The 20,791-nt window shown below is 46.2% G+C and overlaps 1 protein-coding gene across 2 annotated transcripts in view; it reads left to right on the top strand.

The window, feature by feature from the left end:
* Window positions 1-20,791, top strand: part of HDAC2 (histone deacetylase 2) — a 201,894-nt gene that overhangs the window by 68,821 nt on the left and 112,282 nt on the right. For both annotated transcript variants that reach the window (XM_063917161.1, XM_063917160.1), the window contains exon 2: window positions 17,564-17,676. In XM_063917161.1, the coding sequence (XP_063773231.1) occupies window positions 17,564-17,676 (113 nt within the window). The remainder of the gene's footprint in view (window positions 1-17,563; window positions 17,677-20,791) is intronic.

The raw sequence follows: 20,791 nt of genomic DNA, 5'->3' as shown, positions 1-20,791 counted from the left end.
ACATAAATCCTATTGTTCCCCACAGGAGAACTAAAATAACAAACATTAGCCCCTACCGGTCAGCTGTCCTCCTTCCTGTCCCTCAGTGGCAGGGGGTTGTTCATAGTGGAGTGCTGCGAATACTGAGCAGCGGGCGGTCGGGCAGGTATGGATGTGGGTGGGTAAGGAAAGCTGTGTATGCAGGCAAGAACTGGAAGATGTGTATGCAGGTGGGTGGGCTGGCTGGGTGGTGAGATGCGGCGGCCGTGACCTGTGATATCACATCGCCGCGTCTTCAAGGCATAGGTCACAGCCGGAGCACGACTAATCCTCTAAGAAGAGCCCGGGCCAACAGTTCACTCTGAAGGTGCAGGATGCTGGTCTGGCTCCGCGGCACACTAGTGTGCCACGGCACAATGGTTGAAAAAGCCTGCACTACAACCTTACCCGGATCATTGCTGTGTTCTACCCAGGTAGCTACCCGGGTAGGATTCCTAGGTCACTTGAGCTGGGTTTTTGCACAGGGACCCTTTTCCACTAGCAAAAAACACAGGGGGGGGCGCGCATTTACCCATGTTTTTTGAGCTAATAGAAAAGGGGTATTTAGTGATATCCATGCTTGAGCACAGGTGACACAATTAGTACCACAGTTATTTTGATTTAACCATCTGTGCTGAAGCCTGGATATCAGTAAAACCTGCACTGTGCCTTGAGGACTGAGGTTGGGAATGCCTGCTCTAGAGAGTTAAAGGTTCCTGGATTATATACAAGATTTGCTAGAACAGTAGAAGTTATGCCTCCACCAGTACCCTGTGCAAGAACAACTCAGTGGATTAAAATAATTTTAATATTTGGCTTTGGTCTAGCTTATCAATATATAAACCATTTTCTATAGAATCATATAACACCTTTGTCAACATACGATTATGTAGTTTGGCTGTCAAAGCGCAGGAGCATGTTCCATTTTACTTAAGATACCGATGGAGTAGAGCTAGATATCAAGTGTATCAGGATTACTTTTTTGGAGACAGTGACCAGCATAGTAAGAATATGAATTGCTGATTTTTGAGGAGACCTACTGTAAATTTGAGCCAGAGAAGTTTGCACATACACAACCAAAGGGTCAGGTTGCAACTTTAACGATAAAAGATCATTAATTTCTCTATCGTCCTAGTGGATGCTGGGGTTCCTGAAAGGACCATGGGGGAATAGCGGCTCCGCAGGAGACAGGGCACAAAAAGTAAAGCTTTTCCAGATCAGGTGGTGTGCACTGGCTCCTCCCCCTATGACCCTCCTCCAGACTCCAGTTAGATTTTTGTGCCCGGCCGAGAAGGGTGCAATCTAGGTGGCTCTCCTAAAGAGCTGCTTAGAAAAAGTTTAGCTTAGGTTTTTTATTTTACAGTGAGTCCTGCTGGCAACAGGATCACTGCAACGAGGGACTGAGGGGAGAAGAAGTGAACTCACCTGCGTGCAGGATGGATTGGCTTCTTGGCTACTGGACATCAGCTCCAGAGGGACGATCACAGGTACAGCCTGGATGGTCACCGGAGCCGCGCCGCCGGCCCCCTTGCAGATGCTGAAGTCAGAAGAGGTCCAGAATCGGCGGCTGAAGACTCCTGCAGTCTTCTAAAGGTAGCGCACAGCACTGCAGCTGTGCGCCATTTTCCTCTCAGCACACTTCACACGCAGTCACTGAGGGTGCAGGGCGCTGGGGGGGGGCGCCCTGGGAGGCAAATGTAACCTATATAAAGGCTAAAAATACCTCACATATAGCCCCCAGAGGCTATATGGAGATATTTAACCCCTGCCTGGATTCACTAAATAGCGGGAGACGAGCCCGCCGGAAAAGGGGCGGGGCCTATCCCCTCAGCACACGGCGCCATTTCCTCTCACAGCTCCGCTGGTCAGGACGGCTCCCAGGTCTCTCCCCTGCACTGCACTACAGAAACAGGGTAAAACAGAGAGGGGGGGCAAATTTATGGCGATATTTTGATATATATAAAGCAGCTATAAGGGAGCACTTATTATAAGGCTATCCCTGTTATATATATAGCGCTTTTGGTATGTGCTGGCAAACTCTCCCTCTGTCTCCCCAAAGGGCTAGTGGGTCCTGTCTTCGTTAGGAGCATTCCCTGTGTGTCTGCTGTGTGTCGGTACGTGTGTGTCGACATGTATGAGGACGATATTGGTGTGGAGGCGGAGCAATTGCCAAATATGAGGATGTCACCCCCTAGGGAGTCGACACCAGAATGGATGCCTTTATTTATGGAACTACGGGATAGTGTCAACACGCTAAAGCAGTCGTTTGACGACATGAGACGGCCGGACAATCAATTAGTGCCTGTCCAGGCGACTCAAACACCGTCAGGGGCTGTGAAACGCCCTTTGCCTCAGTCGGTCGACACAGACCCAGACACAGGCACTGACTCCAGTGGTGACGGTGACGAATCAACCGTATTTTCCAGTAGGGCCACACGTTATATGATTTTGGCAATGAAGGAGGCGTTACATTTAGCTGATACTACAGGTACCACTAAACAGGGTATTATGTGGGGTGTGAAAAAACTACCTATAGTTTTTCCTGAATCAGAAGAATTAAATGACGTGTGTAATGAAGCGTGGGTTGCCCCTGATAAAAAGCTGATAATTTCAAAGAAATTATTGGCATTATACCCTTTCCCGCCAGAGGTTAGGGAGCGCTGGGAAACACCTCCTAGGGTGGACAAGGCGCTAACACGCTTATCTAAACAAGTGGCGTTACCCTCTCCTGAGACGGCCGCACTTAAAGATCCATCAGATAGGAGGATGGAAAATATCTAAAAAAGTATATACACACATGCAGGTGTTATACTACGACCAGCTATAGCGACTGCCTGGATGTGCAGTGCTGGGGTAGTTTGGTCAGAGTCCCTGATTGAAAATATTGATACCCTGGACAGGGACAATATTTTACTGTCGTTAGAACAAATAAAGGATGCATTTCTTTATATGCGTGATGCACAGAGGGATATCTGCACACTGGCATCACGGGTAAGTGCTATGTCCATTTCGGCCAGAAGAGCTTTATGGACGCGACAGTGGACAGGCGATGCGGATTCAAAACGACATATGGAAGTTTTGCCGTATAAAGGGGAGGAGTTATTTGGAGTCGGTCTATCAGATTTGGTGGCCACGGCTACAGCCGGGAAATCCACCTTTCTACCTCAAGTCACTCCCCAACAGAAAAAGGCACCGACTTTTCAACCGCAGCCCTTTCGTTCCTTTAAAAATAAGAGAGCAAAGGGCTATTCATATCTGCCACGAGGCAGAGGTCGAGGGAAGAGACAGCAACAGGCAGCTCCTTCCCAGGAACAGAAACCTTCCCCGGCTTCTACAAAAGCCTCAGCATGACGCTGGGGCTTCTCAAGCGGACTCGGGGACGGTGGGTGGTCGTCTCAAAAATTACAGCGCGCAGTGGGCTCACTCGCAGGTAGATCCCTGGATCCTGCAGATAATATCTCAGGGGTACAGGTTGGAATTAGAGACAGATCCACCTCGCCGTTTCCTGAAGTCTGCTTTACCAACGTCCCCCTCCGAAAGGGAGACGGTTTTGGAAGCCATTCACAAGCTGTACTCTCAGCAGGTGATAGTCAAGGTACCTCTTCTACAACAAGGGAAGGGGTATTATTCCACTCTTTTTGTGGTACCGAAGCCGGATGGCTCGGTAAGGCCTATTCTAAATCTGAAGTCCTTGAACCTGTACATAAAGAAGTTCAAGTTCAAGATGGAGTCACTCAGAGCAGTGATAGCGAACCTGGAAGAGGGGGACTTTATGGTATCCTTGGACATCAAGGATGCGTATCTCCACGTTCCAATTTACCCCTCACACCAGGGGTACCTCAGGTTCGTTGTACAAAACTGTCACTATCAGTTTCAGACGCTGCCGTTCGGATTGTCCACGGCACCTCGGGTCTTTACAAAGGTAATGGCCGAGATGATGATTCTTCTTCGAAGAAAAGGCATATTAATTATCCCATACTTGGACGATCTCCTAATAAGGGCAAGGTCCACAGAACAGCTAGAGATGGGATTAGCACTGTCGCAAGAAGTGCTAAAACAGCACGGGTGGATTCTGAATATTCCAAAATCCCAGTTAATGCCGACAACTCGTCTGCTGTTCCTAGGGATGATTCTGGACACGGTTCAGAAAAAGGTTTTTCTCCCGGAGGAAAAAGCCAAGGAGTTATCCGAGCTTGTCAGGAACCTCCTAAAACCAGGAAAGGTGTCTGTACATCAATGCACAAGAGTCCTGGGAAAAATGGTGGCTTCTTACGAAGCAATTCCATTCGGCAGATTCCACGCAAGAATTTTCCAAAGGGATCTGTTGGACAAATGGTCAGGGTCGCATCTTCAGATGCACCTGCGGATAACCCTGTCTCCAAGGACAAGGGTGTCTCTTCTGTGGTGGTTGCAGAGTGCTCATCTATTGGAGGGCCGCAGATTCGGCATACAGGATTGGATCCTGGTGACCACGGACGCCAGCCTGAGAGGCTGGGGAACAGTCACACAAGGAAGAAACTTCCAGGGAGTATGGACGAGCCTGGAAACGTCTCTTCACATAAACATTCTGGAACTAAGAGCAATATACAATGCTCTAAGCCAGGCAGAACCTCTGCTTCAGGGAAAACCGGTGTTGATCCAGTCGGACAACATCACGGCAGTCGCCCATGTGAACAGACAGGGCGGCACAAGAAGCAGGAGTGCAATGGCAGAAGCTGCAAGGATTCTTCGCTGGGCAGAGAATCATGTGATAGCACTGTCAGCAGTGTTCATCCCGGGAGTGGACAACTGGGAAGCAGACTTCCTCAGCAGACACGATCTTCACCCGGGAGAGTGGGGACTTCATCCAGAAGTCTTCCACTTGCTGGTAACCCGTTGGGAAAGACCAATGGTGGACATGATGGCGTCTCGCCTCAACAAAAAACTGGACAGGTATTGCGCCAGGTCAAGAGATCCGCAGGCAATAGCTGTGGACGCGCTGGTAACGCCTTGGGTGTACCAGTCGGTGTATGTGTTTCCTCCTCTGCCTCTCATACCAAAAGTATTGAGAATTATACGGCAAAGAGGCGTAAGGACGATACTAGTGGTTCCGGATTGGCCAAGAAGGACTTGGTACCCGGAACTTCAAGAGATGATCACGGAAGATCCGTGGCCTCTACCTCTAAGGAGGGACTTGCTTCAGCAGGGTCCCTGTCTGTTTCAAGACTTACCGCGGCTGCGTTTGACGGCATGGCGGTTGAACGCCGGATCCTAAAGGAAAAAGGCATGCCGGAAGAAGTCATTCCTACTTTGATTAAAGCAAGGAAGGAAGTAACCGTGCAACATTATCACCGAATTTGGCGAAAATATGTTGCGTGGTGCGAAGATCGGAGTGCTCCGACGGAGGAATTTCAACTGGGTCGATTCCTACATTTCCTGCAATCAGGATTGTCTATGGGTCTCAAATTGGGATCTATTAAGGTTCAAATTTCGGCCCTGTCGATTTTCTTTCAAAAAGAATTGGCTTCAGTCCCTGAAGTCCAGACCTTTGTTAAGGGAGTGCTACATATACAGCCTCCTGTGGTGCCTCCAGTGGCACCGTGGGATCTCAATGTGGTTTTGGACTTTCTAAAATCTCATTGGTTTGAACCACTAAAGAAGGTGGATTTGAAATATCTCACATGGAAAGTGACCATGCTTCTAGCCCTGGCTTCGGCCAGGAGAGTGTCAGAACTGGCAGCTTTATCTTACAAAAGCCCATATCTGATTTTCCATTCGGACAGGGCAGAACTGCGGACTCGTCCGCATTTTCTCCCTAAGGTGGTGTCAGCATTTCATCTGAACCAGCCTATTGTAGTGCCTGCGGCTACAAGTGACTTGGAGGACTCCAAGTTACTGGACGTTGTCAGAGCATTAAAAATATATATTGCAAGGACAGCTGGAGTCAGAAAATCTGACTCGTTGTTTATATTGTATGCACCCAACAAGATGGGTGCTCCTGCGTCTAAGCAGACGATTGCTCGTTGGATCTGTAGCACAATCCAACTTGCACATTCTGTGGCAGGCCTGCCACAGCCTAAATCTGTAAAGGCCCACTCCACAAGGAAGGTGGGCTCATCTTGGGCGGCTGCCCGAGGGGTCTCGGCATTACAACTTTGCCGAGCAGCTACGTGGTCAGGGGAGAACACGTTTGTAAAATTTTACAAATTTGATACTCTGGCTAAGGAGGACCTGGAGTTCTCTCATTCGGTGCTGCAGAGTCATCCGCACTCTCCCGCCCGTTTGGGAGCTTTGGTATAATCCCCATGGTCCTTTCAGGAACCCCAGCATCCACTAGGACGATAGAGAAAATAAGATTTTACTTACCGATAAATCTATTTCTCGGAGTCCGTAGTGGATGCTGGGCGCCCATCCCAAGTGCGGATTATCTGCAATAATTGTACATAGTTATTGTTAACTAATTCGGGTTATTGTTGAAGGAAGCCATCTTTCAGAGGCTCCGCTGTTATCATACTGTTAACTGGGTTTAGATCACAAGTTGTACGGTGTGATTGGTGTGGCTGGTATGAGTCTTACCCGGGATTCAAAATCCTCCCTTATTGTGTACGCTCGTCCGGGCACAGTACCTAACTGGAGTCTGGAGGAGGGTCATAGGGGGAGGAGCCAGTGCACACCACCTGATCTGGAAAAGCTTTACTTTTTGTGCCCTGTCTCCTGCGGAGCCGCTATTCCCCCGTGGTCCTTTCAGGAACCCCAGCATCCACTACGGACTCCGAGAAATAGATTTATCGGTAAGTAAAATCTTATTATAAGATATAATTTTGTTCCTAAATTGTTTAATTTTGCCACGCTCCAAAAACAGTGAAAAAAGGTGACTGAACTACAATGAAGTTTAGGACATTCCTCAGACATAGTAGGGTTAATGAGTGCATGTTGACTGGGGAAATATATGCCCTTTGTAATGTTCGTAAGTACACTTCTTGAAGGTATGCGGAATTTAGGATCCTCAATGTTTGACTCCTGATCAATTGACTAAACAATTTTCTGAAGGAAGAATGGATTTTGAGAACAACCGATTTCAAACATATAAACTGTTGAATCACTGCTCCATCCTGAAGGATTATCTGTCCTAAAGATCATTATGGCAGTATTGTATTTCTGCATGTTTGCAAGGCAATCATACATACATACATACATACATACATACATACATGGTGGGAAATGCTAAAACAAAATTGTAACAATGGGCCTGACTGAATGAACATACATACAGTTAGAGGAACTAATTGCCATTACAGTATTGTTTTACATCAGGGGTATTCAACATGTGGCCCTCCAGCTGCTTCTCAGTCAAGCTATCACTATAGTGACAGTGCTGCGGGCTCTGAAGAAGAGGACCTGTAGTAGGAGCTGATGGACTAAGCCTGGCTACTGAGGACACCTAAAAGCCATTATTTCAGGACGTTTGAAAGAATAATACTGCATGTTACAGGAATTTTCCATGAATGGGTATCCCCAATGTTTAAAAGCTGCTGCAACTGGTCACTCCATACAATGTAAGGAAAGTCACTTTTTAAGGAGATCCATTCCTGCAGAACAAAGGCTAGTGGTTACTTTCTATTTTCTAACAAGTGGAAGGTCACTAGAAAATCTGAAGTTATGTGCACCACCACAAACATTGCGTCTGATCATACCTGAAATACGTTAATCCGTCATGTAGGTGCTCGAAGATCAGTATTAAAAGTGAAGTGCACAGTGATGTGAGGCATTTTTTTTTAAATTAAAATAACTAATTTCTGATCAACCTTAACAGTTGCATTACTCAAACTTTACAATAAACATGTCAAAATAAATACATAAAATGTTGAGGGTTTAGACGGTTATGGAGAGTGTCTCTTTTGTTTACTAAACTGATTGTTCTAAAGCAGAGCCCGGCATTCTGTGTGGTCTCACCTATGGGTAAAGATTGTGCTGGGACTTTCCACCTCTCCAGCAGTTACTGTCTAGTTTGACTACATATCCCAGCATGCTTCTTTGTGATTTTCTGTTTCTTTAGCATTACTACCTAGTAGGACTACATCTCCCAGCATGCTTCTTTGGGATTTTCTGTTTTGCTGGTCCTTTGAAATGAACATGCCCTTAGTTATATTTCAGTGTGGTTTTAAAAGGGAACAGGTGCACGGGGAGGTGTTTGTCAGTTTTCCAAATCTTGTGTTGCTGGAAGTTTCCTGAAGTGTGTGTTGTTTAGCAGCTTCAGAGAAGTGAGAGGCAGAAGGTATTCCGACGGTTCTGGGAGGTATGCTGGCATATCCCTGTAGCTGCAGATGACCGGGTATAATTGCTGAAACCCCACCATGTTGCTGAAGCGCTTTGTCTGTGCTGCTGTGACCCTGAAGAGTCTGCTGGAGATGTTTACCTGAGATTAGGGAAGCCAATACCGGGCCATTTTTTTAATCCTAGGTATCGGGATTGAAAAATGGTCAATCCCGGGATTGGCGTTTCCCTGTGTGGCCGCCACGCACACGTAACTCGCCGTACAGCGGGGGTGGGCGGGTAGGACACTTCATCTGTATTTTTCTTTAGTGTAGCATTCTATCTTATCGGGCCCATACATCTAGGCTGTATCGAAGCAATTTCCTGTTCTGGTGGGGTCAGGTGATTGGAAAAATCCAACATTTTGACTTTTGATGTCAGCTGATCGGCATAGCGGTGAATTGAGGCACTGATTTATGCCTGCATTATTTTAGGGTGTTTTGTGACACAACACAATTCTACAGAGCTGTTGGTAAGTAAAATCTAGTACATAAAACAGAGATCCAACAAGTAAAATGTAAAACATTTAAGAATAATACAGGTACAACAACGATTATCTGGCACCTGATGGTCCAGCACCTCTTTTAATCCGGACACATCAGGTGCTGGCGGGGAATTAGGATGTCGGGGGGGCATAATTAGGCTGTGGGGGGGGGGGGAGGAGTCAGGCTGCAGGAAGTTTGTGTGGGGAAGTTAGGCTGCAGAAGGGCTCAGTTAGGCTGCGGGAGGTTTAGGATAAGGTGGTAGGGGGCAGAAGGGTAAAACCTCGGGATGCTACCACTGATAATCTGGCAAAATGGATAATCTGGCACAGTTCTGGAAACAAGGGTGCCAGATTATCGGTGCTGTACCTATGCAATATCACCATAAAATTAGGCATAAGGCGTAACAGGCAAGGTAAAAAATGAAGTGAATACATATTACAGAACCATCTTGTATACAGAAAACGAATCGGCCAGTACAAGATTTTCTACAAATCATTTATTTTTATATCTCATGCCTGCTGCATTTCTCAAATATACCAAAGGGGGAAGTGAGAACACTATAATATAGAACTATATTTGCACTAACTTGGCGTGAACTAACACTTTCCACATATTTTACAGAAACAATATTAAGTTATATGTTAAATTAACCAATTTTATGATACATATAAGTCGTACCACCAAAAGGTTTGTTTAACTTTTTTGTTTCCTTGCACTTAAACATCCCTGGTATTTATTGTACTATCTTGAACCCATGAGAGAAGCGCCGACCAGTGCATCAACTTGCTACACTGTAATTGAGTCATTTAAACATAGTTGGCTTTATCATTGACACTATATTAAGGGTCTGTGCAGGATATCCACAAATCCAAAGCAACCTTTTACAGAACATGTAAGAGGAATATTATGAGAATGCACAATATGACTAGAACATAGTAGGAGACATGGCCTTTCTCATAACAGTTTATCATCTAAGGGGGAGAAACAAGCTGACATTGGAGGTGTGGTGTTGGGGGAATATGACCAGGGTCTATGTGAGATGGTAATAGTGGAGTTAAGGCCCGTACACACTGGTCGATATGTCGGCCGTTCTCTTGAACGGCCGATATATCGCGGGACCGTCGGCCAGTGTGTACGGCCGATACGTCTGTGAACTCCGTCGTTCACAGACTTATCTATCGCGTCGGCCGCGCAGCACAGCCGACGGCCAATATATCTACCGATATATTGGCGCGTCGTGTGTGTGCGGGGCGGTCGTCTGACCGCCCGTACACATGCTGCGGCGGCCGGCGGTGATTGACAGCTGAACTGGGCGGGCGTGTGCACACGAATCTAGAGCAAGATAGAGTCAAAGGCTTCCTTTGGCGCATAGGGGAAACTTAAAAAATGAGGAAGTAATGGTACTTTCCTCGAATGAATGGTACAGTGTTTTGTTCAGCGTACCCCCACTTACGCTGATATGAGGTAAATTCAGCACATCAAGGTATCTTTTTTACTCTTATATCAAGATAATCCTAGATATCGTACCCCAACTCTCACGGAAATGGGAATCTGGACTCCTATCAAGGTTTCTTTCAAATATCCTCTCACGGTAATTCATAAGGGTGTATCCTCCATATGTAATGACCACCAATACGTGGACCCTTCACCAGATTGCTGATAAGGTGTGCGTACCCCTCACTCACACAGAAATTCAAAGTGTAACTCCTATAATGGTATCTTTGTATAGAAGGAAAATATATATCTCACGGGCGTACCCCAACTCACACATAAATATGCAGATTGAATCCCATCAAGGTATCTTTATCTGGTCCTTATGCCACAACTCATATCAAGCAGAGAAATATCCTCTGTAGCAATATTGGGAAATGCTTGGCTCCAAAATATAGGTCCCAAAATAAGAGATTCACAGAAGTTGGATCTTCATATAGCATGTGAGTCCCAGAGACATCGGTAAAAACAATGTTCCAAGGAATTTATTGAAGAACATAAATAACTCTACACAAAAAATTCATCTAAAAAATGCATATGACCCATTCGATGTCCATTGTTCACATAAAAAAACAAACGTAGATACATAGGTTAAAAATCAAAAAATGTCCAATAAAAATGCAATGAAGAATTCAATAAAGATTTCAGTTGGAAAATGGCTACTCACACAGGGGTCTGTCGACGCGTTTCGGTCTCTTGGACCTTTTTCAAGACATGACCTTCTGTGTGAGAAGCCAGCTATTTATGATGCCTGTAGCCAATCATCTCCTAACCAGAAGTCAATCCACCGGAAGTTACCTCATTGAGGTAATTTATATTATCATTAAAATTACAATGTTGATGAAATAACCAAATTGTGATCTCCATTCTCTCACCAAAAATCTATCCTATTATTGTAACATTTTGTGATAGAATAAAAGGGATTTATCTTCCCCAGTCTCTTATTACATTCTATTGCAGTGGCGCAGGGAATCATGGGTAATGTGGTTCCGCACAAATATCGTTCCTCCTTATCTATTAAACAGAGTCTTACTAAACAGTCTAAAGGTCTTCCACATTATATGGAGCCAGATGATCCGTGCATGTATAACGCTGTGATTATTGCAGTTCTTTTTCTTTCCGAAACCGGAAGTATGCCGTCTCGATCCTCCGCTGCTGTGTGTACACGCCCGCCCAGTTCATGACGTCGGTCCCCGACGGATCAGGCAGTGTGTATGCACAGCACACTGCCCGATCCGTTCATAGATATATCTGCAGATCAATTGATCTGCAGATATATCTATTAGTGTGTACCCACCTTTAGGGGAGAGGCTTGTAGGCATTATATGATTAGGCTACATGGTAGTGGCTGCATCGCCAAAATAAAGTTGATAAGTATGTCTTAAGTAAAGTAAGCTAAAAAGTGTAGATGTAGTGTACGAATGTGTATTGTTATTGATTATTTCTCATACGTCCTAGAGGATGCTGGGGTCCATTTCATGACCATGGGGTATAGACTGTTCTGCAGGAGCCATGGGCACTTTAAGACTTTTCAAGGGTGTGAACTGGCTCCTCCCTCTATGCCCCTCCTACAGACCTCGGTTTTAGAAATGTGCCCAGGCAGACTGGATGCACTCCAGAGGAGCTCTACTGAGTCCCTCTGAAAAGACTTATGTTAGGTTTTTTATTTTCAGGAAGAACTGCTGGCAACAGTCTCCCTTCTTCGTGGGACTGAGGGGGCAGAAGTAGGAACCAACTTCCTAAAGAGTTTCTTGGCTCTGCTTCTGGCTGACAGGACACCATTAGCTCCTGAAGGGAACTGAACGCTAGCCGTGCCTAGATGCTCACTCCCACAGCACGCCGTCACCCCCCTCACAGAGTCAGAAGACAGGCGAGTGTTAGAAGACAGATCTTCAATCAAGAAATTGACGGCTAAAGGTACCGCGTGGCTGGCGGGAGCGCATCGCGCCATGTTGCCCACACATAGGCACTGCAGGGTGCGGGGGGGGGGAGGGGCGCCCTGGGCAGCATGAAACCTATGGAAACTGGCATAAGTTGCTGAGGCACAGTCCTACCCCCGCCAGTATAAAAAATTACCTCAAAAGCTGAGGAGAAACACGCCATTGAAGAGTGGAGCTTCCTCCTCAGTCAGCCAGCACACTGCTCAGCGCCATTTTCTCTCTCCTCAGGCTGCAGAGACAACGTTGGTCCTCCTCCACTACTGAACAAGTATCAGGGTGCAAAACAGGGGGGGCCACAGTGAATTTGGTGCTATATAATTGTGTGATTAGCATTATAAAAGCGCTGCATGTCAGTGGGCATTTTGTGTTCACAGACATTGTGTTACTGGCGCTGGGTAGTGAACTGGCAAATCCTATCTGTGTCCCTCTGACAGATTTTACTGTGGTTCTGTCCCCTATAAGTCCCGGAGTGTCTTTTGTGGTTTTACACGTGTGTGACATGTCTGTGGCAGGGAATCTCTTCCTCTGTGGGAGACATGTTAGAGACACAGAGGTGTAATATGACACCAAGAGCCTGACTGGGTGAAAGGTTACATGATAGTGTGAATCATATCAGTAAGAGGTTGGACTGAATCTCATACAGAAAACTGAATATAATCTGTTGAAGATGTGATTTTTAATAGTTCTGCCTTTCATCCACAGGGACCCCTCTGGTCACATACAAATTTGCACAAGTAGTACAAACTGATACCGAAACACGGACTCTGATTCTTGTGTCGACACTAGTGATTCCAGGGGAATTAGGTCCTAAGTTAGCAAAAAGCATTCAAAACATGTATTAGCTATAAAAGGGGTGTTAGAAGTTACGAAGCCCCCTCTTTTACCACAAGGAGAGAGTTTACTTTAGTAAAGAAGTAATGTAATTTTCCCTCCACCTCAGGAGTTGAACAGTCTCTTGGAGGGAGTCTGATTTAACCTGAAAAGAAATTTCAGATTCCCAAAAGGAATTCAGGCAGCTTACCTTTTTCCAAAAGGTGGAAGTCACCCCGCATTTTTACAGGGACCTGTCATAAAAGAGAAACAGTGTTTCTCCCTACGCCTGGAATGGCTTCACTTAAGGAGCCGACAGACCGCAAGTGAGTGAGGTGATCTATTGATGTGGCCAATGGGACACTACTCAGGCCTACCATTGTCTGTGCGTGGGTGAGTAGTGCTATTGAAAAATGGTCAGAAAACTTGACATTAGATATTGACACAATAGCTGGAGACGAGATACTCCTAACGTTAGGTCATATCAAAGACGCTGCTGCGTACGTACTAGAAACCATGAAATATATTGGTCTCTTTGGATCAAGAACCGCTACCATGGCAGTATCGGTTTGGAGGGCGTTGTGGATTCGCCAGTGGAATGCTGATGCAGATTCCAAAAGAAATATGGAGGCTCTCCCGTATAAAGGGGGGAGGCCTTGTTTGGTGATGGGCTGGATGCGTTAGTCTCGGCGGCTACCGCAGGTAAGTCGACATTCTTGCCTTCTGCTCTTGCACCAGCAAAAAAGACACATCACTCTCACATGCAGTCCTTTCGGCCCAACAAATACAAAAAGGCCAAAGGTTCCCCCTTCTTTGCAGGTAGGGGAAGGGGAAAAGGAAAGAAGTCCGCAGCGTCTCCAGGATCGCAGGAGCAGAAGTCAACCCTTGCTCCTGGCCAAATCTGCAGCATGACGCTGGGGCTCCCTTGCAGGAGTCCGTTCGGGTGGGAGCACATCTGAAACTTTTCAGTCAAATTTGGATTCAATCTGGCCTGGACCCATGGGTCTTACAAATAGTGTCCCATGGGTACAAACTGGAGTTTCAAGACATCCCCCCCCCCCCCCCCCCCCCCCCCATGCTGATGTTTCAAATCGACCTTGCCAGCTTCTCTTCCAGGAAGAGAGGCATTAACAACAGCAATTCAAAAATGATGTCCGGATCAGGTCATTGTCCTGGTACCCTTGTCACATCAAGGAGAAGGTTTTTATTCAAGCCTCTTCGTAGTTCCGAAGCCGGACGGCTCGGTCAGGCCGATTTTAAACCTGAAAAATCTAAATCTCTTTACTTGAAAAGGTTCAAGTTCAAGATGGAATCCCTGAGGGTAGTGATTTCCAGTCTGGAGGAGGGGGACTTCATGGTGTCAGTAGACATAAAGGATGCTTACTTGCATGTTCCCATTTATCCTCCTCGCCAAGCTTATCTGAGATTCGCAGTACAGGATTGCCATTACCAGTTCCAGACGTTGCCGTTCGGACTCTCCACGGCACCAAGGGTATTCACCAAGGTGATGGCGGAGATGATGGTCCTCCTTCGTCAAAAAGGAGTCCAATATAATTCCTTATCTGGACGATCTCCTGATAAAAGCGAGATCCAGGGAACAGTTGGTGCAGAACATCGCACTCGCCCTGTCAATACTCCAACAACACGGTTGGATCATGAATTTTCCAAAGTCGCAGTTGGAACCGACGACAAGATTGTCCTTTTTAGGGATGATTCTGGACACAGAAGAATGGAGAGTATTTGTTCCAGTGGAAAAGGCTCTGGAAATCCAGAAAATGGTCAAACAAATATTGAAATCAACAAGCGTGTCGATCCATCAATGCATTTGGTTGTTGGGGGAAATGGTAGCGGCCTACGAGGCCATACAGTTTGGCCGATTTCATGCCATAGTATTCCAGTGGGACCTGTTGGACAAGTGGTCCGGATCCCACCTACACATGCACCAGAAAATAATCCTGTCCCCCAAAGCCAGAATTTCGCTCCTGTGGTGGCTACACAGTTCTCACCTACTAGAGGGACGCAGGTTTGGGATACATAACTGGGTCCTAATAACCACGGATGCAAGTCTCCGAGGATGGGGAGCTATCACACAGGGGGAAAGCTTCCAACGAAAATGGTCAAGTCAGGAAGCCTGCCTTCACATAAACGTTCTGGAATTGAGAGCCATTTACAACGGCCGTCTACAAGCGATACATCTTCTTCAAGATCATCCCGTGCAGATCCAGTCGGACAGTGTAACTGCAGTCGCGTACATAAACAGGCAAGGCGGAACGAAAAGCAGAGCGGCAATGGCAGAGGTGACAAGGATTCTCCTCTGGGCACAAAGACATGTTAGAGCTCGGTCAGCAATTTTTATTCTGGGAGTGGACAACTGGGAAGCATACTTCCTCAGCAGACACGATCTCCATCAAGGAGAGTGGGGCCTCCACCAAGAAGTCTTTGCAGAAGTGACAAGTCTTTGGGGAGTTCCTCAAGTAGACATGATGGCATCTCGTCTCAACAAGAAGCTTCAGAGATATTGTTCCAGGTCGAGAGACCCGCAGGCAATAGCAGTGGATGCACTGGTGACCCAGTGGGTGTTTCGGTCTGTATATGTTTTCCCTACACTTCCACTGATTCCAAAAGTTCTCAAAATAATAAGAACAAGAGTTTGAGCAATCGTCATTGCCCCAGACTGGCCAAGGAGGGCTTGGTATCCAGATCTTCAGGAGTTGCTCATAGAAGATCCTCTGCCTCTTCCTCCTCGAGAGGACCTACTACAGCAGGGGCCATGTGTGTATCAAGACTTACCACGGCTACGTTTGACGGCATGGCTGTTGAGAGTCGGATCCTAGCCCGAAAGGGTATTCCCAAGGAATTCATCCCCACTCACTCTTATTCAGGCCAGTAAAGGAGTAACGTCTAAACATTACCACCGTATTTGGAGAAAATATGTGTCTTGGTGTGAATCCAAGAAGGCTCCGCCGGAAGAGTTTGAGTTGGGACTTTTTCTCCATTTTCTGCAAGCTGGTGTGAATACGGGCCTTAGATTGGGGTCAATCAAGGTCCAGATTTCGGCCTTATGAGTTTTCTTTCAAAAACAATCGGCTTCTCTTCCAGAAGTTCAGACCTTCGTGAAAGGGGTTTTGCACATCCAGCCTCCATTTGTGCCTCCAGTGGCACCATGGGACCTTAATGTGATGTTGCAGTTCCTTCAATCGAGTTGGTTTGAACCTCTACAGGAGATAGAGTTGAAGTTTCTCACTTGGAAAGTGGTGATGCTTTTAACCTTGGCATCCGCAAGGCAGGTGCCTGAGTTGGGGGGCCTTGTCTCACAAGAGCCCTTACCTGTTCTTCCATGAAGATAGAGCGGAGTTGAGAACTTGCCAACATTTTCTTCCGAAGGTGGTTTCATCTTTCCACATAAACCAACCTATTGTGGTGCCAGTGGCTACTGACATGTTCACTGAGTCAAAGTCTCTAGATGTGGTTAGGGCTTTGAAGATTTATGTCGCTAGAACAGCTCGGATACAGAAAACAGAGGCTCTGTTTGTCCTGTATGCTCCCAACAAGATTGGGTGTCCTGCTTCCAAGCAGACCATTGAATGCTGGATCAGAGGTACGATTCAGCACGCTCATTCTTCGGCTGGTTTGCCGTTGCCGAAGTCGGTGAAGGCCCATTCTACTAGGAAGGTGGGCTCGTCCTGGGTGGCTGCCCGGGGGTTTCGGCATTACAACTTTGCCGAGCAACTACTTGGTCAGGGTCAAACACTTTTTTGCTAAATTTTCTAACTTTGGCCGATGAGGACCTCAAGTTTGGACAACCGGTGCTGCAGGGTCATCCGCACTCTCCCGCCCATACTGGAGCTTTGGTATAAACCCCATGGTCATGAAATGGACCCCAGCATCCTCTAGGACGTATGAGAAAACAAGATTTTAATACCTACCGGTAAATCCTTTTCTCCTAGTCCATGCATAATTTACCTGCAGTTTTGTTCAGTTAGTTACACAAGTTGAGTTACATTTGTTTTCATGTTTCTGTAAATGGTTCATGCCTGTTGGCGTGTGTTATGTTGAATGCCATGTTGTGTGGCATGGTTGATGTGTGACCTGGTATGATTCTCACCGTTAGTATAAATGTAAATCCTTTCCTTGAAATGTCCGTCTCCCTGGGCACAGTTCCGATAACTGAGGTCTGGAGGAGGGGCATAGAGGGAGGAGCCAGTTCACACCCTTGAAAAGTCTTAAAGTGCCCATGGCTCCTGCGGAACAGTCTATACCCCATGGTCATGAGATGAACCCCAGCATCCTCTACAGACTAGGAGGAAAGGATTTACCGGTAGGTATTAAAATCCTGTTTTTAATAATGGTCTGTATTTATGAAGCCGCTTTTTGTAAAAGTAGTTTGCCTTTCTTTCTGGTAAGCTGTATGGAAGGCGTTTGTATTGTATTGGGTTGAGGATTAATATCACATATTCAATCTTTGTATTGTATTGGGTTGACGATTAATATCATACATTCAATCTTCTAAACAGAATCTCTTTCTAGGTGACATTGGAAACTATTATTATGGACAAGGGCACCCCATGAAGCCACACAGGATACGTATGACCCATAATTTACTTCTGAACTATGGTCTTTACAGAAAGATGGAAATATATGTAAGTCTGTTTAAAAACCTATAAAGCTTTCTTATAAAATGCAATGTGTTCACTGTTTCTCTTTCATTCTATTTGTGGGGCACTGGAAACCATGGGATTATGTATGAAGGCTGAGGAGTATGCACTAAGGGGGTAATTCCAAGTTGATCGCAGCAGGAAATTTTTTAGCAGTTGGGCAAAACCATGTCCACTGCAGGGGGGGGCAGATATAACATTTGCAGAGAGAGTTAGATTTGGGTGTGGTGAGTTCAATCTGCAATCTAAATTGCAGTGTAAAAATAAAGCAGCCAGTACTTACCCTGCACAGAAACAAAATAATCCACCCAAATCTAACTCTCTCTGCAAATGTTATATCTGCCCCCCCCCCCCCCTGCAGTGCACATGGTTTTGCCCAACTGCTAAAAAATTTCCTGCTGCGATCAACTTGGAATGAACCCCTAAATACAGTGGTTACTGAGGCTGAAACTCCTCTTAAATCATCTGATCTCTACTTGCAACTATTTTTTTATTTACTGTCTGCTCGAGGAGCACAGAGATGTTAGAAGACTTTAGGGTTGATTTGTCTAAAAGTGAACCTAAAGTCCCGTACACATGCTTTTAATTTTTTTTTTCTTTTCTTTTAAACTGGACTGTTAAGAAATTGTTGTTATATGAAAACTTCATTGCTTAATAGCAATGCCTTACCCTATAACCTCAGACCTACTAAAATCTTAGCATTTTGGAGAAGTACAGTATGTCGTTTGAATTTGTGTAGCTGTCCCGTGCATCACGGAGAATCGCCCTTATTAGTTTGTAGTCTTTTGATTTATTTAGTATTTTACCCCGGACACCTCAAGTCTCTTATTGGGCTCATTGTGCCCATGGAGCGAGGTTACAGCACCAATAGCTTGATGTTGTTCCCAGTGGAGTTGCGGTAACAACATACACCCTCTGGTCCCAAAATACTGCACCCCATTAAGTCCCCCATCTCGAGAAACCACATCCTTAAATGGATACTGTCACGGCTTACCTACAGTAAGTGTAGCACCTGGATGTGTTAAGGGGTCACAAACACTGGCCAGAGTCTACACCTGTGGGATTCCGGTCAGGTGACAGGCAGTGTAGGGCAGATGCTGTACTCCAGCTGATCCCCTTCAGGTGCTGTCACTTTGTCTGTGCCATCTTGCCTGAGCCACCTCATCCTGCTAAATCTTACCACTGGCAGTAGTGCTGAGGAGAGGGAAAGGAAGATAATTTGGATGACTTGTTTGGCAATGGAGGCCTCCGGTCCCCCCCCCCCTTCCTTCCCCCTCTGGTAAGTGCTACAACTTTTGTGGGTAACTGGATACCCCATTAACTTGTATCCAGTAGTTTTCCAATATCTTCTCAGCTGGACAACATAGATTAAGGGGCCGATTTCAATTCAGCGCAATGTGCTGGGAACTTGGCGCAGCAAAATAAAATCAAGAATAAGTCATATCAGTCATTTATTGCAATTCAATTCCAAACATAATGACAATTGTCAGCACAAAATTGTGTTTTGTTTTTTCTTTCTCTAAACTGCCTGAGCAGGGGGACAAGGTGGGTAAGGTCCTTATTTTATAGTTAAAATATTGGGACACATTGCAATGTTTTTGGTCTGTTTACTAAGCCTTGGAGATAAAGTGGAGAGAGAGAGAGAGAGAGAGAGAGAGAGTACCAGCCAACCAGCTCCTAGCTGTCATTTTTTTAAACACAGCCTGTAAAATGGCAGTTAGGAGCTGACTAGCTGGTACTTTATCTCTGTCCACTTAATCTCTCTCCAAGGCTTAGCAAATAGACCCCTTTGTTTCTGCAATTTAATTCTGGTGCCAGTTGGATCTGGGCTTGAAGATGTTCACTTAAACACTCCCAAGGCTTTTTTACCCTGAGGTCTGATGCTGCTTCCAAGGAGTACTCATTTCTTCTCTCTCTCTTTCTCTCTCTCTCTCTCTCTCTCTCTCTCTCTCTCTCTCTCTCTCTCTCTCTCTCTCTCTCCATTTGTGTAGAGACTCTAACTCATAAAACCCCCGTTAAGTGTATGTAAATATATTATTTAAGTATATATAGATGTGTATAGTGTTTCTCTATCGTCCTAGTGGATGCTGGGGTTCCTGAAAGGACCATGGGGAATAGCGGCTCCGCAGGAGACAGGGCACAAAAAGTAAAGCTTTAGGATCAGGTGGTGTGCACTGGCTCCTCCCCCTATGACCCTCCTCCAAGCCTCAGTTAGATTTTTGTGCCCGGCCGAGAAGGGTGCAATCTAGGTGGCTCTCCTAAAGAGCTGCTTAGAAAAGTTTAGCTTAGGTTTTTTATTTTACAGTGAGTCCTGCTGGCAACAGGATCACTGCAACAAGGGACTTAGGGGAGAAGAAGTGAACTCACCTGCGTGCAGGATGGATTGGCTTCTTTGGCTACTGGACATTAGCTCCAGAGGGACGATCACAGGTACAGCCTGGATGGTCACCGGAGCCTCGCCGCCGGCCCCCTTGCAGATGCTGAAACGAGAAGAGGTCCAGAATCGGCGGCAGAAGACTCCTCAGTCTTCTTAAGGTAGCGCACAGCACTGCAGCTGTGCGCCATTTCCTCTCAGCACACTTCACACGGCAGTCACTGAGGGTGCAGGGCGCTGGGAGGGGGGCGCCCTGGGAGGCAAATGTAAACCTATTTTTGGCAAAAAAAATTCCTCACATATAGCCTCCGGGGGCTATATGGAGATATTTAACCCCTGCCAGAATCCGTTAAAGAGCGGGAGACGAGGCCGCCGAAAAAAGGGCGGGGCCTATCTCCTCAGCACACAGCGCCATTTTCCTTCACAGAAAGGCTGGAGGGAAGGCTCCCAGGCTCTCCCCTGCACTGCACTACAGAAACAGGGTTAAAACAGAGAGGGGGGGCACTAATTTGGCGTTAGAAATATATAAAAAAGATGCTATAAGGGAAAACACTTATATAAGGTTGTCCCTATATAATTATAGCGTTTTTGGTGTGTGCTGGCAAACTCTCCCTCTGTCTCTCCAAAGGGCTAGTGGGTCCTGTCCTCTATCAGAGCATTCCCTGTGTGTGTGCTGTGTGTCGGTACGTGTGTGTCGACAGGTATGAGGACGATGTTGGTGAGGAG

The sequence above is a fragment of the Pseudophryne corroboree genome, chromosome 4 (assembly GCF_028390025.1).
Source record: "Pseudophryne corroboree isolate aPseCor3 chromosome 4, aPseCor3.hap2, whole genome shotgun sequence".
Lineage (NCBI taxonomy): Eukaryota > Metazoa > Chordata > Amphibia > Anura > Myobatrachidae > Pseudophryne > Pseudophryne corroboree.
The sequence above is the reverse complement of the archived record's forward strand: the minus strand, read 5'-3'. Positions and strand labels throughout refer to the sequence as shown.